The sequence below is a fragment of the Solanum stenotomum genome, chromosome 12 (assembly GCF_019186545.1).
Source record: "Solanum stenotomum isolate F172 chromosome 12, ASM1918654v1, whole genome shotgun sequence".
NCBI classification, from domain to species: Eukaryota; Viridiplantae; Streptophyta; class Magnoliopsida; order Solanales; family Solanaceae; genus Solanum; species Solanum stenotomum.
The window spans coordinates 38,603,303-38,622,648 of NC_064293.1; the positions used below are offsets into that span (position 1 = coordinate 38,603,303).

The 19,346-nt window shown below is 31.2% G+C and overlaps 3 protein-coding genes across 3 annotated transcripts in view; 1 reads left to right on the forward strand and 2 right to left on the reverse strand.

Annotated features, from left to right (window-relative positions):
* The window catches only part of LOC125846300 (autophagy-related protein 8C-like), a 139,088-nt gene that overhangs the window by 63,075 nt on the left and 56,667 nt on the right, over positions 1-19,346 (forward strand). The gene's annotated exons all lie outside the window — the stretch shown is intronic.
* On the reverse strand, positions 2,620-5,278 carry LOC125846284 (uncharacterized). The gene is made up of 2 exons (XM_049525663.1): positions 4,828-5,278; positions 2,620-4,391 (listed from the first exon to the last, which is right to left on the reverse strand). Exons 1-2 carry the CDS (start codon positions 5,167-5,169, stop codon positions 2,838-2,840), a joined length of 1,896 nt encoding a protein of 631 aa, XP_049381620.1. The 5' UTR covers positions 5,170-5,278; the 3' UTR covers positions 2,620-2,837.
* On the reverse strand, positions 11,120-12,826 carry LOC125846292 (peroxidase 42-like). The gene is made up of 4 exons (XM_049525674.1): positions 12,515-12,826; positions 12,251-12,439; positions 11,838-12,003; positions 11,120-11,748 (listed from the first exon to the last, which is right to left on the reverse strand). Exons 1-4 carry the CDS (start codon positions 12,728-12,730, stop codon positions 11,339-11,341), a joined length of 981 nt encoding a protein of 326 aa, XP_049381631.1. The 5' UTR covers positions 12,731-12,826; the 3' UTR covers positions 11,120-11,338.

Below are 19,346 nucleotides of genomic sequence, written 5' to 3' on the forward strand. Positions count from 1 at the left end.
CTTCATATATAAACCTTAATAAGAATAAATAAATAAACTTAGAGAGAATATTATCCCTTTGCAAATCCGAAAAAGATTTAAAAGTAATGCTTCTTTATTGAGAATATAATCACTCTGTACGTCAGGCTGCATGCCTCCTTTTAAGCTCCACCATTGAATTTGCATTTAAGACATTTACCTAATTATTATTCTTTTTTTCATTCACTTTAATAATTTTCTAGCATGGTCACTTGTAATTATTGTTATTTTAGTTAAATAGTAGTATTAAAAACATAATTTTGATAAACGATTATGCCATTGTCTGAACAAGTTGCAAATAACTATGTCCATTTTGGACAGGGAATCATTTGTTATATCAAATTACACAATCACAAGGTTTGATCGAAATGAACACTCAACTGCATCACCATAACAATGATATATGCATAATTTTATGAAAAGTCTCTTTTTCTTTAATGAAATAAATGATAGATAGACAAAATAATAATTAATACAACGAAATAAATTATATATGTAATTGTAGCAACAATAACAATATCAGTCAATTGAAACTCAATAACTATATATTCTCGCTTCATTTTATTATCAAATATAATATAGTAAATTAATGTCGTTAATTAATTTAATATAAATACCATGCGCAGATGAAAATTAATCGAGTAGAAATACTTTGGATAATAATAAACTTAGGTGGCTAGAGGTTACAGACAAAGCTACTGTTAAGTCCCTTTCTATGATTAGGTAAGGGTTTAGATCAAATTAAATGTGTTTGCCTAATATAGTACGATTAAACAGTACTTACCTAAAGGCATAATGGAACCCCTCCTGGATTAGCTAGAAGTATATATTTTATTTTATATATTTATATAATAATTGACACTATTTTTTTTTTACTATTTTTGGTAGATTCTGTTAATCACTTTGTTCTGCTACAAATCGAAGTACTTTTGACCACATTCCCTAAGTTTGGTTAATAATAGCTTTTGCATTTCAATCTTTCTAGACTTTTTATAAAGTAATTTAATCCTGAACTTGTTTGTCTTTTAATTGATTAAATGTCTTGTCGAATGTGAGTTCATACCTCTATCATATATAATTCTATTCAAGTTTCATTTTGGTCATGATAAATTAGAGAATTTAGGTTCGGATCCATAACTAGATGTCTTGCTTTGGTGGGGTTCGATCTAGAGGGTTTACATTCTAGTTTGTTGACAAGTTTGAGCCTCATTGTATCATTTTATTCTTGGTTCCTAAAAATTACTTTCATTTCTAACCAATTCAATTCGGCTAGTGGTTTTTCATGGGTTCAAATTTCAAACCTCGAATCTGGACATGTTTGAGAAGACCAGATCCATGAGCCAGCTGAAGTTGGTTCTAAGTTTTCCACTCCTCCTCTTCTATCGTCATACTAGGCCCGAGTCATGTCCACCATGGATTCAGGCCCAACATGAACTCCAACATACAAGAGGCCCAAGTCATTTCCACCAACCATAATTGTTCAGCACATTTTATAAAAGCAAAAATTACCTAAATAAATATTTTATTTTACTATAATCTCTAAAATTTCCTACCATTTTTTTCTCAAAATAACCTCTCAGATACATCACTCTTCTCTCACTGATACATCCTATCCCCTTCTAGGATACATCCCTCCATCTCTAATACATCCATCACCTATGGAAGTCGAGTGATGTATCCGGATGTTCTATCCCCTACATGATACATCCCTCCCCTCTCAGATACATCCCTCACCTATGTATCCGGATGTCCAGTGATGTATCCGAAAGTCTAGTGATGTATGTGAAATCCATAAATTTTAAGGAAGTTTCGTAATTTGAAAAACAACAGGGAAATAATGTAATTAACTCTTAACAATGAGATTTATGTAAATTATACTTTTATAAAACCAAACATTCAATGTTAATATTATTAAGTCCACATTAAAAATTTTCCAATATAGTAACAGTATTCTTAAAGTATCAACTAAAAATATTGGATCTTCTTTGACAGCTCTAGAAGGCCCAGTTATCTATAGATTTCGCGGTTTTCGTGATGCGGAGGTCTAAAGGATTGACAAAAGGATAGTAATCTGGTTGCTATGAATAATTTTTCTATCTCAATTTATGTGACACATTTCGTTTTTTAATAGTTTAAGTTTGACCGAGAATTGGCTCATATTATTTTTTATCTGACTCAGCAATTCCACAGTAGGTACTGAAGAGTGTCCCACCTGGATTGTGAATAAATGATGCTAAATTCAAGTAATCTGAAATATGAAAGATTGGGGCATGGGTGTCACCAGAAATGATGCAAACAGAAGCAAGAAAAAAAGTAAAAACAATCACATCATTCTGCTGGTGAATCATCTCAGCAGTCTACTGGAAGATATTAACAGATACTATTACAAACAACATGGATATCTTTTGTGTCCCCACCCTGAAATCATGCGTAGGGACAAAATCCATAGTGAATGAATTCACCTCACAATTCTTAGATCTCTCATTTTCATTTCATGAGGTACAATGATCACACTTCCATTAGTAATGGCATCACTAGAATGTTAGTCCAAGAAATAAGTGCAGTAGTAAGATTGAAGAATAAGATAATGATTGAATGACACATACAAGATGAAAATAACATATTTTCGTGTAATTTTAGGGTGGATACAGTTTAATGTTATCTAGAAGTTCATTGAAAAGATGAACATCATTGAAATACTTAAGAGGCAGCTATGAAGAGACAAAACTGTTACAGCTGCTCTTTACCATGTGAATCCAACTACTAGTTCATGAAGTTTATACAATTACCTAAAGCAGCAAACTGAAGCCATCCTCCACCTAATTCAAGTGTTTAAGCACATTGCGCAATTGCGATTTTTGGCTCTCAATTCTTGCTTCTAAAAGCTTGGACTTCAAACCATGCTTCGGTATTCCACGTGGCCATTCAATACATCCTTTCATGGCTCGAGCGGTATGTGGATTTCTTGGGCCACCTGAGCAGCAATGATTCACAAAATCTTGGTAGGCTAGTGCTCTTTCAGCTGGTACATTCTCTGATAAAACAACATCCACATTAGATGTTGATCCATTTGAAAATCTTCCACTGTCATCGTATGAGATTGTCTTACAGAAGTCATCATTTGACAGTGAGGATCTCCAAAGCTTGCGAAAAGATGATCCTTTCTTCTTCGGTTTTTTTGGTAATACTGAGGAGATGTCACTAGTCTCAAAATCTAGAGAACCAGATTGACCAGTGTTTTTCTCATGATTCACGTTGCCACATAAAAGATATCTGCCCCGGTCAGTACAATTGACAGAATGCTCAGTTTCACCAACAGTATTATTCGAAAACTGATCTTCAGCTTGGGTCACTGTTTCTCTACCACTTTCATGTTTGCAACTCTCTTCATGATCAATAACGCCATTCAAACATTCACTGCTGGTGTTCATAGCACATGTTTTACTAACCTCAGTACCAACAATTTGAATTGCAGAGGAATGACAAGGAGTACTATAATCAGTGAAGGTATTAGTTCCCAGTTTTGACGCTTCACATATAATAGAACTTGTATATATGTCATTTAATAGTGGAGAGCTTGAAGAGAACTCCTTTATTTCTTGGATGTTCAATGAGTCAACAAGCTGCTTGACCACTTGCACTTCAATTAAGTCAGTCATGTCCACAGTTACATTGTTAGCTCTCAAAAAGCTCTGAAGTTCAGATATAAGATTACTCATCAGGCAATATTTTTCTTCTAAAAGTAGCTTTGCATCAATCAGCTTCATTTGAACCCGTTCTTCGCGCCAAACCTCAGCCAATTGAAGCATTTTTCTCTCTTCTTCCACTTCCTCCTCAAGTCTGGCACTTTCACTCTTCAATGCTTCAATTTCAGCTCTGTCCTCTTCAATCTCCTTAACTAGCTCATTGCACACATCCTCCAACAACTCTCGAGATTTTCTCTCTCTCTCATAATCATGCATATATTGTCTGGAAGATAACTTTGAATCAGCTAGATCAACCAGCAATTTGGAATTAACAATATCCAGCTGTTTACAGTTTCTTCTTTCTCTTCTCAAATCATCTTTTAATCCATCAATTAAGGCATGCATCTTCTGACATTCTTTTCTCATCCATGAGGTTCTTTCTTCATTCAGCTTCCTCACAAAGTGTTTGAATTTCCTTCTAAGACGCCTCCTATCGGCTTCTAGCTCTTCAATGTGAATTCTTACTCTTATTAGTTCAACTAATTGTAAGGCAGGAGCAAGTGAGGTAGTAGCACGTTCATAAAGCTTTACAAGGTTGTTGGAATGATTTACTTCTCTGTAGTGGCCAGGATCCCACTTTGTAGCTCCCTCCATCACAGATTTAGGAATTGGTATCCAAGAAGGGAGCTAGTAACAATCATGCAAATGGTCAGAAAGTATTGATTGTAATCAAAATGGAACTTCCATAGAATTAGACGAATATATAAAGGAAGACGATCAGACTTAAATCGAAGTAATGGAAATATAGTGGATGAACTGCAGAATGACTAAAGCAAAATATATGGGATTTTTGGGCCGGTCGGTACAAACAAAGTGCTACAGCGATCTGTTACCTTCCTCCCTCTTCTACTTTAACTTCGCCTACTTATACAAAACTATAATAGAAATCCTCCGCAGATCAACCTCACAATTAGAGCCTGTTTCGCTGCTAACTTATGACTTTCGACTTATTTTACCTTAAAAACACATTATTAAGTTACATTTTCTTGTGCTAGTATATTCAATTCCAACTTTATGGAAAACAAGAACACAGCGTTTAATTCAATAAAACCTGAAAACCTACCGGATGAATCGAAACACACTGCCGCTTCATACCGCCGCAACTGCCACCAGCCGAGTCGAACTCCGCCGCCAAATGCCACAGGCCAGCGGCGAGCTTTCTGGCAGAAACACCCATCTTTGCCCCACCATTAAAAAGCTCAAATCCTCTGTATTCCATTTCCATCAAAGGGTTATTAAACTTGCTCACCAAGAATTGATTGGCTGAGGCTGATCCACTTTCACCTTTTACTCTCCTCCGATCTCCGTCCACCGAAGTTCTTGTTTTCTTCCGGCGGTGGTGCAGTTTGTGATCAGTAGTCAACTGACAATCAACTGAACTAGCAATCCCATCACTGATCTTCATTTTTTGTCAACAGAAAACTTTAACCCATTTGGAGTTTGTAGAACTGTAGTGGTCAATCACAGATTTAAGTGTGTGTATATTTGCATTATGAATCGAGTGTGAAACAGGGGAAAGAAGAAAACAGAGGAGGGTGGTGGGACTTTTGGAGTTGAATTTAATAAACATAAAAGATTGATAATTCCAATGACTGAGTGTACGATTGAGTGTGTGATGTTTTTTTGTTCTCATACGCCAACCAATAATGTTTCATTTTTCCTCTTCTTAACTTTTTGTGCACGTCTAGTTTTTTTCAAATTTGATTGAGTTTGGAACTTTTGATACCCAAAAACAAGCTAATATGAATAACTATTTTTAAAAGAAACTAGTAAAATATTAAAAATAAATATAGTAGTAGGAGTAGTATTTATTTATTCAGTTTATACAATTAAAAAATAATCTATAATTTTACTTGTAATTTACGCTTATTATTAATTATAATTATTATTGGACAAGTAAAATGGAAAGAGGAGAGTAATTGCTTTATGCAACAAAGTAATTTTACTCTCTTTGACTTAATTTTATGTGATAGTATTTGACTATGCATTAATTTTTTTTTTGAAAAAAAAATTATGATCTAAAATATTTTTTTGGTATTTATGTGATACTATGTCCAACCATAGTTATCATTATTGATTTTGCACACTTCTTAAGAAACTATAAATAGAAGGATTATTTTACTATATGGCCCTTTGAATATAATAAATATAATGTCTTGAAAAATATAATAAAAAAATGACTATAATTAATGATAAGTGTAAATTAGGAAGTAAGTGTAAAAATTATTCATAGATTTCATAAAGTGGACAAATATTGTTGGACATCCCAAAATAGTATAATGAATAACTACTCCCTCTATCCCTAATTACTTGTTCACTTTTTCTTTTTTAGTTGTTCATAATTACTTGTCCATTTTGACAAATCAAGAAAGGACAATTTATTTTTTTACATATTACTTTCTCAATTAATTACTTTGAAAAAGGTAGAACTTCTTGAAAATCTTAAGTTTTTAGTGGATCTACTTCATAATTAATATGAGTAAAATGATAAACTCACGATATCAATAATTATTTTCTTAATATGTGTGTTAATTTAAAATTAATAAGTAATTAGAGACAGAGGAAATATTATTGAACGGAGGGAGTATAAAATTGTGATCACATATATTAGGATTGGGGAAAGTTGCTATTTTCTAGGAGTTACATAATGTTGCAAGAGATTGATTGAGGCGTAATATTAATGCATCAATAGACTAATCCAATAAATGATGGAAAAGAAGAAAAAAATACAAGGTCCACCATTATTTTGTGAATCAAAAGAAAAAGGCATACCAAACACACCCTAAAGTTTCAGTGGCTTCTATATTCGAAGTCTTTTTTGTAGTAGTAATAATTTTGATGGAAAAAAAAAGGGGGACAAATTCCTGTTGGTGCTAAATATCCTCGTTACATTTTAATTATTCATTCCCCTAACTAGCTAAACGCTTATGATTTTATTCGTTTAAGTTGGTAGGAAACAAAATGATTATTCGTAATAGAACTGATCTTTTCCTTTTTAAGAAAGGAGAACAACATTTATTTGTCTCATAAATTATTAATCGTAGAAACTTTTTTTAAAAAAGAATTAGAGTGTGATATTCAAATATTATATCTAATGATTTTTAAGGAATGTGTCATGTCAAAATGGATGAAGTAACTGTAAGACAATTTGGCAATGTGTGTCAATCATGCACATAAAATAGCTTGGGTAGCTCATATTTGCTTTTTTAAAGTAAAATTAAAGTAATTGGCATCCTATAACCACTATCAATTCTCCATCATATTTTTGATGGTGCACAATTGTGATTTGTTTTGATCGGGTTTTGTTAGAAACATCTTAAGGAGCTAAAATATCAATTTCTAAATATCTCTTTTATATCTCATTGTATATTCATGTATGTATTCCATGTATATCATCGTATATCTACGAAAATATATGTGTGAGAAGAAATCGCAATTTGTGCATGCCTTTCTAAACCTTTGAGTTTAAGAAGCATTTTGATGCATGAATTGTGAAATCAATTTAGTCCATCTTGCATTAATCCTTTAAGAAGTTCACATGTTCTTATGATGTTAATTAATGTGATACAGCTTTCATCACGAGACACGAATTGGGAAGTGCTACGGAGGACTAAGGTACCAGTGTGATAATTAATGAAATTTGGACATAACACTATCTTAAATGTTATTGTCTTTCTATCTCAATTTATGTGGGTTTTTTTTAGTATGTTCTAAAAAAACGTTATTTTTCTATAATTAAAAATAATTTAATTTCAAATTATTTTTTTTTACTCTTCATGAAATGATTTTTAGTCACACAAATATCTAAAAAAAAAAAATTTTCTTAAATTGTGTGTCGTCAAGTCAAATAATGTCATATAAATTGGGATGGAAAGAGCAACTTTTACGGTGAGTATTATATAAGGAGAATAATTACCTCATTCACAGCCAATGTGAAACTTTGACATCTCTACGCACCAAAACATCTAAAATGTGGATAATATATTATCGGCTGCAACATCAAATTGCAGCCATGGCATGGCTTTCAAGATTCTAGCCCAACTCAATATAAAAAGGGCTCACGCTAGGACAGGTCGGCCCTTTTATTTTTCTAAGAGACAATTTCACATTTTTATGGGCTTATTACACTACAACTTCAAAACATGACTCGTACTAAATAGGACAAATTACTTAAGTACACAACATTGCTTTACCTATTCTCAATATTTCCCTACTCTTTTACTAAAATACAAAAATCCCTTATTTTCCCCTAATTCAACTTAACCGGATACTTTATTAGTTTAAGTATCCGCCCGTTATTAATTAAAGTATCTGCGCTGCTATATTATGCATCCGCCCGTTAATTTAAGTATCCGCCCGTTATTAATTAAAGTATCCGTGCCAACAACTTAATAATTTAAGTATCCGCCCTTTATTAATTAAAGTATCCGCGCTGCTATATTATGTATCCGAAAGACACTAAAAAAGGGATTTTTGGTAATTAATGAAAGAGTAGGGATAGAAAGTAATTTCCTTCTTATACTATGTGATTTGCCTAATTTTTACAAATAAATAATGTTTTAAAAAGTAGACTTTCACTTAGACAGGATGGCAGAATAAATTATGAGAAATTCCGTGATATGATATAAGAAGTAGAAACGGAATAGTATTCCATATTCATGGTGTCATATCTTTAATAAACAATTTGGATTAAACTTCAAAAGTTGGAGAGATGCAGGAAATGTTGATCGGCTTCAATAGGAGATCAAGAAAGGTGTTTATCGCATAACAAGAGTTCAAGAATGAACCTCAAGATTAGGAGTGTGAAATAGACAGATGTTGGATTGAAATTGAAGATATTGAAAAGGAAAATTATGCATTACAAGAAACTATTAATTCAAAATAAATGTTATAACTATAATTTCATTTAATTCCAATTTGTAGCAAACTTTTTGTCATTCGTCTCTCTCCCCTGAATCTCGCTCGCCATTCTCTGGCTCGTCTCTCTCACTTTATACAAACACAAATATATAAATTGTGTTTGCGTTTATATAAAGCAAGAGAAAAAACTATATATACAAATACATATATCTTCGTCCTATACACTTATAATTATACAAATACAAATATTTTCCTGCCCAGTTCTCTTTTGTCTTTCTCTCTTTCTCGCTTTATACAAATAAATTATACAAAATACAATGTATAATTTGTGTTAGTATAAAGCGAGAGAGAGATTTGATATGCAAATACAAATGTTTTAACTCGATTCAATTGTATATAAATTCAAATTTTATGCAGATATACAAACACAATCATTGATACGTATACCTAATAGTTACATATATACAATTATCTAACCAATATACATATACAATCGCTACGATTTTATACAAATGAGATGCATGTAAATCAGTTGTCTGCCATTTTATACAAATGAGATGCATGTAAATCAGATGTCTGCGATTTATTGAAATCAGATGCATATGTTTGCTATGGAGCGCAAATAACAAAACTGTAGCTATAGAACGCTAATATATTTTGACTCTTTTTGTCATCCCTACTCAAGACTTATGGCGAAGAGTGGAATAAAAATTACATGTATATACTTTGATGATCGAAATTCGAATTCAAGAAGATAAAGATCAGGACCACGTGGGGTGCAAGAGCCGGGGAGCCCAAGAGAAGCACAAAGGAGTGGTGAATTTCTAGTCCAAAAGGGGGCTGAAATCTCAAATTACAGCCATATGGTGTCCAAAAGGCTGAAAATTCAGCCCATAATCGAGTGCAAATCATGCCCATAATGGCTGAAATCTCACGATACTTGACTCTATTAGTATTATAATTACTTTTAATCCTACGACACCTTTGATCTGATTATTGTGTGTTTTCAGCAACATCTGTACTATGTAGCAACTTACTACCTCCCCTGTCCCATTTTATGTGAGATAGTTTGACTCGATGTGGAATTTAAGAAAGAAAGAAAGACTTTTAAAATTTGTGGACTAAAATAAATGATAGAAATTTGTGTGGCCGTAAATCATTTCATTAAGGATAAAATAAATATTTTATAGTTAAATTGTTACTTAATATAGAAATTTGTCATTCTTTTTGGGACGGACTAAAAAGGAAAGAAAGTCACATAAATTGGGTCAGAGAGAGTAATAATTAAGGTCTAATAATAGCTAAATCAAATCAATCTAATCAGAAAGAGGGACCATCCTACTTTATAATTCTATCATTTTCATCTATAGATATCATACAAATTTCTTTAATCATTGATCTTAAGGGAGTGAAATACTTTTGCTAAAATAATGCCTTGAAGTTAAAAGTAAAAATACATAACTACATGATTAGGCATGTTATTATTATTTGCAAGCAGGAGTAATAATTTTTCTATGTCAACAAGCAAGAAGCAAAATAATCCTCCTCAAGTGGCCTTTTGAAATATTTGGTTTTCTGATCTAGGGAGCTATTTGACCTATAAGTAGACTAGTAGAGTATGACTATATGGCAAGTATAGTGTTTGTATAAACTTTCACTCTTGAATCAATAATGCATCTTAAGGTACACCTAGCTCAATTTATTGGTAAGCAAGTGTAATGGATAGAGTTGTTTCTCTCTTAATCGGAGATCTCGATTTCAAGTCATGGATATTAAAAAATCATTTGTAACTAGCACTATCCCTGAATTGGCCCTATCAGTTAGGAATTCGAATTAGTTAGGCTATACCGTGGATACTGAACACTGAATAAGAAATTTTTTTTAAAAAAAAAACAAAACAAAAAACCTTGGTTCTTGATGGAAAAGTTTCAAAATTTCTAGTGAATTGATAACACAACAACACCAATCTATTTCTTGAATATGATGTTCTTATTTTCAAGCCACCTGTCTGGTTCTTTTTGTTTGGTTTTAATATAACCACATTAAGTAGTAATGGCATTTACCTATCTTCAGTCCTGTGCAACATTCATGGCCCTCTTTCTCTCTGTCTGAACCTCATATATATTAATCATCATAATTTGTTTTAGCAGCCATGACGTAAGTGATGACATTATAAAGGAACTCATTTTACTTTTTTTTTTAAAATGATAGTTTATCCAAAAATATGAGGGGCCCTAATTGCTTTTCCTGCTTTTAACTTTCTTTAAGGAGATGCTTTCTTTTTATCATTGGATTCTACCTAAAGTTACTGGAATCTTTGATTGCACTGTTAAAAATTGAATCTTTATGCCTTATACTGGATTTTACGGAGTATTGTACAACATGATTAGGGCAAATATATGGGGTCAAGTAATTTCTTGATCGTCCGTTGGTTCTCATTGAATAACGGCAGGGAACGAATATATCATGTTCAAAATGAGCACACTCTTGCATAGTAAACAATATCAAATTAACACCTCCTTTCATAACTTAAGAGGGTAGGCTAAAACAGTGGAACTTTTACAAACAGAACATGGTCATGTCCACTACACAAACTTACAACATGAAGAAATTAAAACAATCTTATTCCTATTTCACTGTCCACTACCTCCCTCACACATACATACACAAAGGAAGGGGGGAAAAGTGATAATGATACAAGCACATAAAGCAAATTAGTGGAGCTTGTTGGAGAGATTGCACTGCTTTCTGATCTCACCTTTGGTCCCAGTAAGTGGATTATTCTCAGAAAGAATAGTGATGGCTCTTGCAAATTCCTTGAAGAAATAATTTTGGCTTTTTGCCATTTTCTTTACATAAGGCTTAGTCCTCTTGTCCATTGCTAGTTGATGATCAACTAACATTAATCCCTTGTTGTCCAATATGTTCCTGTAGTAGTTGTTGTCTAGAACCATGGGTGTGCCTCTGTCATTTCTCACATACTGCACAGCCTTTGGGTCTGGAATTGGATCTGGACACTTCTTGAGCATGTGTGGTACATGCTCTGGGTTCAATTGAGGGTCTACTTCTGGATATAAACGGTGTACCAACTTCACACAGTGTGTTCGACCCACACTGTGTGACCCTGTTCAAATCACACATTAAGTAAACATTTTTAGACCAAACTATTAACTAAGAGAGCATTATTTGTTCAACGCGCGCGGGCTATAGTACCTAGCAAGGCAACAACTCCAGGGGTGTTGATTCCAATGTTGGCAAATCTCTCAAGAACAACACTCATGCTTTCATTGTGATCTGGGAGATGTTGTTCAAGAATGTCTGCTCTGCTTTTTCTTCCATCTCTTCTTCCAGTTTTGAGTGGGATGTGTGGCCCTCCTAGCTGTGTACAAGTCCATTATACATATTAGTACATGTATGTTTAACTGAACCAAATATCTGAGAATTGTCAAAAATACATACATAAATTAGTCTACTGCTACAAGTACAAGAGTAAAAGCCCCCCAGAGTAATTGAAACTTAATGAACTACTAAGTCCAGATCTAGTACTACAAGTACACATAGAAACAAACATTTCAAGAAAGAAAATTTCTTGGAACTTAAAATGAAAGTAAGTAGTAAAAACTTACAGCAACAATACCATCTCTACCAGACAAAACAAGAATATCAGCACAAGAAACAACACCAGGGCACTCCCTTTCTACAGCTTCTTTAATAGTCTCAATGTATCTGAAATTTCTCATACCAAAACTCCTGTCTGTCTCTTTCTCAGATAGCATCCTCCTTGTTGAGTCCAGCAACAAGGAAGCATCACATGACTGTAAAAAACAAAAGGTTCAATTATCATTTCTTCAAAAAGGGTGTCTAAAAAAATTCTTTTTTTTTTTAAGTACCTCAACAAAGCAGTCATGGAAGATGTTTCTTAGCCAAGAAAATGCAGTATTCTTGTGGCGTTTGTAGAGAAGTTTGACTTGTTCTTTGATGATTTCTTCAGCTTGAGGGCAAGTATCCTTGTAATAGTCCATTACAAGGCTAGGATTCTCCTCTGCAAAAACAGAGACAGCTGAAAAAAAGAGAATAGCAAAGAAAAAAATATGTTTGGAAGCCATTTTTCTTTGCTAAATGGTCAGTAGAGCTTGTTCTTTTGATGATCACTTAGGTACCTTCTTAAATAAGGGAAGAAAGTGCCTACACTGCCCACAAAGAAAATATATTTTTCTCTCCACTCAAGTACTCTACTACTGGTCCCTTTCAATTTTGCTTCTCCATAATTAATTTGATTAAATTAATATAACATTTTATAATTATAATTTTTCTTAAAAAGTTTATATTTTAAAATATTATAACTAAATTGAAATGGAGTGAGTAGAAATAAATACTTTTCAAAATCATGGAACTCACTTTTATTTCGCAAAATATTTTGCATAATTTAGTATTTTTTGCAAAATAGGATAAAGTTATGTAGTACATTTTATTTTTCCTAAATTTTACTTCTAAAATTGTATTTATATATTATTTTTTGTTGTTAATTTGACTCGCTAAGTATTTTCTAGGGGAATTTCTTGTATTTTCAAGAGTTGAATTGAATTCAAGAAAATAAAGTATTAAAGACTTGTTGAATTTGTAATTTATTTATAGTTTCTTTTCATGTTACCTGTTAGTTTAATTAGGCTTCACTAAAATAGTAATTGCGTACATTTCAAACAAGTCTTGAATTCAACCCCACAATTGATTTAATATTTTTTTTATAATAAAAGCATTAATATATTATATTTTAGATTCTATTCAAGAAAAAATTAGATACTGATAATAGTATGATATGCGTACCATTTTTGTCGTCTTCACGGAAGACAGTGCTTGAAAGTAGGAGGCATCGTCACGTGATATTGCGGTTAAAGATAAGAAAAATATCAAATTAAAAATAATAAATAAACATTGGAATGGAAAATTTTACAAGTACTATGTATTCACCACCATGAAATTTTTCTCTCTTTCATTAAATAAAAATAACTCAAGTCCAATCCTCAAAGGAAGCGGATCTTTCCCCCCTTAAATAAACTTTATTACTGTGTATATATATACTAGTAAAGAAAGCCCGGGCGCTGCCCAGGCCCAACATTAATAAAGTTATATTGTTACTCTCTTCGTCCCATATTAGATGAGAATCTTACTAAAAATATTTTTTTCATATTATTTGAGCACTTATTAAATTAGGATAGAATTAATTAATTCTTTTCCATTTTACCCCTACAATTAATATGACCATTCCTATATTGTATGTGTATTTTTTGTAACTCATTTCAATGTGCATTGATATAAACAAAGGGCAAAATGGTGAAGTCTTCCAATGTATTAATAATTTCTTAATCACCGTGTAAAGTTGGAAGTGCCCATCTAATATGGGACGGAGNTTTGAAGTGAAAAGTTGTCATAAGGGTAAAATTGTAACTTCACTGTGCTAATCATTGTTGCCTCAATCTGTGTGCCATTTCTAAAGTGGACAACTAAAAAGGGACGGAGGGAGTAGTACATTTTTCTCTCCACTCAAGTACTCTACTACTGGTCCCTTTCAATTTTTCTTCTCCATAATTAATTTGATTAATTGAATTAAATCAATATAAATATTTTATAATTATAATTTTTCTCATTTTATTTTATGAAAAATTATATATTTTAAAATACTATAACTAAATTGAGATGGAGCAAATAGAAATAAATACTTTTCAAAATCATGGAACTCACACTTTTCTTTTGCATTATATTCAATATTTATTTAGTATTATTATCACAAAGTAGGATAAAGTTACGTAGTATATATTATTTTTCCTAAATCTTACTTATAAAATTGTATAGATATATTATTTTTGTTGTTAATTTGACTCACAAATGGGATTTTTTTCTATTTCAAGAGTTGAAATGAATTTAAGAAATACAAATTATTAAAGACTTGTTGAATTTATTTATAGTTTCTTTTCATGTTGCCTGTTAGTTTAATTAGCCTTCACTAAAATACTACTCCCTCCGTCCCTTTTTAGTTGTCCACTTTAGAAATGGCACACAGATTAAGGCAACAATGATTAGCACAGTGAAATTACAATTTTACCCTTATGACAACTTTTCACTTCAAAATTACAACCACTTATTTGAATTAAAGTGAAATAAATTGGAGGGAAACAACATACACTTTTACAATTTTCAAGAAGTGTAAATAAGGGTATAATAGGAAAAAATTTGTTGTCCTTTCTTGATTTGTCAAAATGGACAACTAAATAGAGACAACTAAAAAAGGAAATATGGACAAGTAAATAGGGACGGAGGGAGTAATTGAGTACATTTCAATTAAGTCTTGAATTCAACCCTACAATTGATTAATTATTGTTATAATATAATAAAAGCATTAATATATTATATTTTAGGAAAACTAGATACTGATAATAAAGTCATTTCACTACCCTATAAATTACTCTATATATTTGCTAGTACTTGATGTATTCCTTTGCGGTACCATTTTTGTCGTCTTCACAGAAGACAGTGCTTGAAAGCGGGAGGCATCGTCACATGATATTGCGGTAAAAGATAAGAAAAATATCAAATTAAAAGGAATAAATAAACATTGGAACGGAAAATTTTGGAAGTCCAATGTATTCACCACTAATAAGTATGATGAGATGGATGAATTATTTTTGTTTTTTTTGTCAAAAGGATTTTTTCAATGCTAAATAGTTAAAAAAAATTGATTAGAAATTTAAAAAATCTATAAAAAAAAAATTATTTTAAAATAAACTAAACTTTTTTCTATTTTTTAATTAAAAGATATTAAAATTAAAAGGATAAAAATGTTTAAAAAAATAAAATAACATAAGTAAAATATTATTCTGGTCAAAAGGATTTTTCCTTTTAATTAAACCGTTCAAGTCAAATCCTCAAAGGTAGCGGAGCATTCCCCTCCTTAAATAAAGCTCATTAGATTCAGTGTTGGAACATTTATAAAAAATGATATCTGTCTTTATAAAAACATATTTAGCGATAATTAAATTGTTATTATAAATCAATCACTTTTGATAGAATGTATATATAAAATGAAACTGAATAATTGAGTGAATTAAGTATCAGATGATAGACCTCTTATCTTATGATTGCAGCGTTTTTCACTTTGTTGTTGATATAGTTAAGAGGGAAAATGGAATCCAACTAAAAAGGGTCAATAGTTTGACAAAGTAGAACAAAAGTGGATACTATAACTTAAAAGGCATAATACATAAACATGATCCTTAACTTGGCTTTAACAAACAACTATACCCTCTAGTTTTGAGTGTGCACAAGTAGACACTTAAATTTATATAAAATTAAGCAAGTAGACACATATGTCCTACATGACATAATACACATAGGACACAAAATTATCATGTCGGATGCCATATAGGATGAATGTGTCTATTTGTTCAATTTTATACAAATTTAAGTGTCTACTTGTATATATACCCAAAATTAAAAATCATAATTGTCAGTTAACGTCAAATTAAGAGTCATATTTATATATTATATCTAATTTAAAATATTGAATTGACGAATGACGTGAACTCACATAGCTTTTGTTGTAACATTTTATTTCAAACAAGAGGATGGAATCATGTTTGCATGGACACTTGTACGTGAAATAGATAACCCCATACCAAGTGGTAGGAGTACTATATTAGGGGCAGCCCTCATTAATGGTGGTTCAGAAGGTTTAATCCATGTGGGCCATTAAGAAGAAATAAGTACTCCCTCCGTCCCTTTTTAGTTGTCCACTTTAGAAATGACACACAGATTAAGGCAACAATGATTAGTACAGTGAAGTTACAATTTTACCCTTATGACAACTTTTCACTTCAAAATTACAACCACTTATTTGAATTCAAGTGAAATAAATTGGAGGGAAACAACATACACTTTTACAATTTTCAAAAAGTGTAAATAAGGGTATAATAGGAAAAAATTTGTTGTCCTTTCTTGATTTGTCAAAATGGACAACTAAAAAAGGAAATATGGACAAGTAAATAGGGACGGAGGGAGTAACTTAGGAGGTAGTGTCTTCACTCTTTGATTTATCCAAAAAAAAATAAAAATGAGACATGCATTATTGACTTGGAAATTTGGAATCATTACAACTCGTTTGATTTAGAACAACTTGGTACGAATTATATACAAAATTTGATAGTAATATAAAATAAAATAAATTTAACTATACACAAAATTTAGAAGATATAAAACAATTTGTAATATTTCAAAATTATCCTTTTAAGTGAATTTTGTAAATAGAAAAGTACATCTTTTGTTATTCAATTTTCTTACGAATTGGTATATATTTTTTTTTTTTACATATTTAAAAGTTCCGTGAAAAGGGAATTGGTATACTATCCCTTTTTCCTTTGCATTAATTTAGCAGACTTATTTTTTTTAGTCCATTTTATTTTATGTTTTGATAATAATTTAATTTTAAAATATTTATTTTATCTTTAATGAAATAATTTTTAGCTGCACAAATATCTATAAATTCTTTTAGACCATAAGTTTTAAATCTCTTTCATTCTATCTTAAACTCTGTATCAAGTCAAACTAGCTCATATAAATTATTACAGAAACTACAAAGTTTAGTAATTCAAAATGTTTGTTGAGTTTAAGTGCTTAATGAACACCGACAGTGTGAGGTGACATGAAAGTGCCCTACATTGCTCGGTGCTCACGCAACGTAGTTGACCCTACTCAATACCACAATTACTATTAATTTTAGATATTTATTCATACTATATACTCCCTCCGTCCTTATTTACTTGTCCATATTTTTTTTTTTAGTTGTCCATTTTGACAAATCAAGAAAGGACAACAAATTTTTTCCTATTATACCCTTATTTACACTTCTTGAAAATTGTAAAAGTGTATGTTGTTTCCCTCCAATTTATTTCACTTTAATTCAAATAAGTGGTTGTAATTTTGAAGTGAAAAGTTGTCATAAGGGTAAAATTGTAATTTCACTGTGCTAATCATTGTTGCCTTAATCTGTGTGCCATTTCTAAAGTGGACAACTAAAAAGGGACGGAGGGAGTAGTATATATCTTGTTGCTCTTTTTAATTATTTTTACCATTTTTCATGGAGTTTCACTGCAAAAGTTCAATTTATACAAGTTTCAAAGTGTGATTTTAAAAAATTGAAGTTCGTCTTGCTGTTTTTCAATTATTTTATCGTATTTTTAAGCTGGGATTATTCTTCAACTACTTTGTAAATGTTGACTATATTCTAAACATCAGCCATAAAAGTGGCTACCTGGTATAATTTTATAGAGATTTACATTAAATATCCATTTCACATGTGTTATTTAAAGCCTAACCATTTTATAAAGTTTTTAAACTTAGTCTCAAGAGGGTAACTTCATTGAGGAGTTCATTTTCTTTCAGTTTAGTTTTCAAATACAAGTCGTTACTTTGTTCATTTTCTTTCAGTTTCAATTGGATTTAGATCTTTAAATTTTAAAAGCTTTATAAAATTGACTATTCTTTAAATAAGTATCCTAAATACGGTTACTTGTGCACTTGGCCCTTTCATGGAGGGCCAATTTCTCATGATGGATTGATTACATAATCTTTTCAATTGATTGGGCTTGGGCTTTATAAGAAGCCCAGACAATTATTTTGTATTTTGAGTACATTTGTTGTGTGAGATTAATTTTTTCTTCCCAACTGTATGTTATGTAAGATGTTCAAGGACTTGATATTGGTCTTTTACTGTAATTCCATACTGTGCAATTTTTAGTGTTCTATAGTGCAGATTTAACTTGTAAAAGTTCTCCAAACTTCTCAGGCAATGAAGTCAAATATTGCAAAGGCAAAATATTTTATATTTGTAAGCTTAACTTTCAATTTACTATTAATATTAATATGATCTTATAGCTATAGAAACGGCATGGCTTGTTTAAAATTATAATGTTCAAAGGTTTTCTTTGACATGTGCCAAAGTAACTGTTCTTTCTAAAAATTGTGTTTCCATTCAAACATCATCGTATAAACTTATTTGGATGAAGTACAATTCAGTGTTCAATAGCCAAAAGTTACCATTTGAAACTAACATCACAAAGCGTAGAACTATCTGAAGAGGGGAAATGGAGGAGTTAATATCTTAAAAGGTCACTGAACTATGAGAAATTATCTTGTAAAATCACTAAACTTTAATTTGTATCACTAAAATCACTCAACTTTACACTTTTATCTTCTAAAATCATTAAACCATATTAGTCACCAAAATAAATCTGACATGGCAAAATAAATTATTTTTTATGCCATGTCATCGTGGACCCCACAAATAAATAAAATTATAAAATTAATTTATTTTAATGTCATGTAATCATGGACCCCACAAAGAAACAAAATTATAAAATTTATTCATTTTTATGTGTTCCCCTCTTAAATCCTGTTTTTGCAATAAAATCCACAACTCTTTTTTTTTTTTTGGACTATTTCAATCAAAATTTCTTTCTTATCAACAACATTTTAAAAATTATAATCAACGTTGGAAATAAATGTTAAATTCAATGGCACATACTATATTGCCTCCGTGTCCACCATGTGACATAATCATAGTTGTACATCAATTCCAATATAAATAAGCAAAACACAAGTAACATTAGAGCATTTCTAAAAACTATATTACATACTACTGTTATGAGCACCATTGTTAGCAAAAAAAAAAAA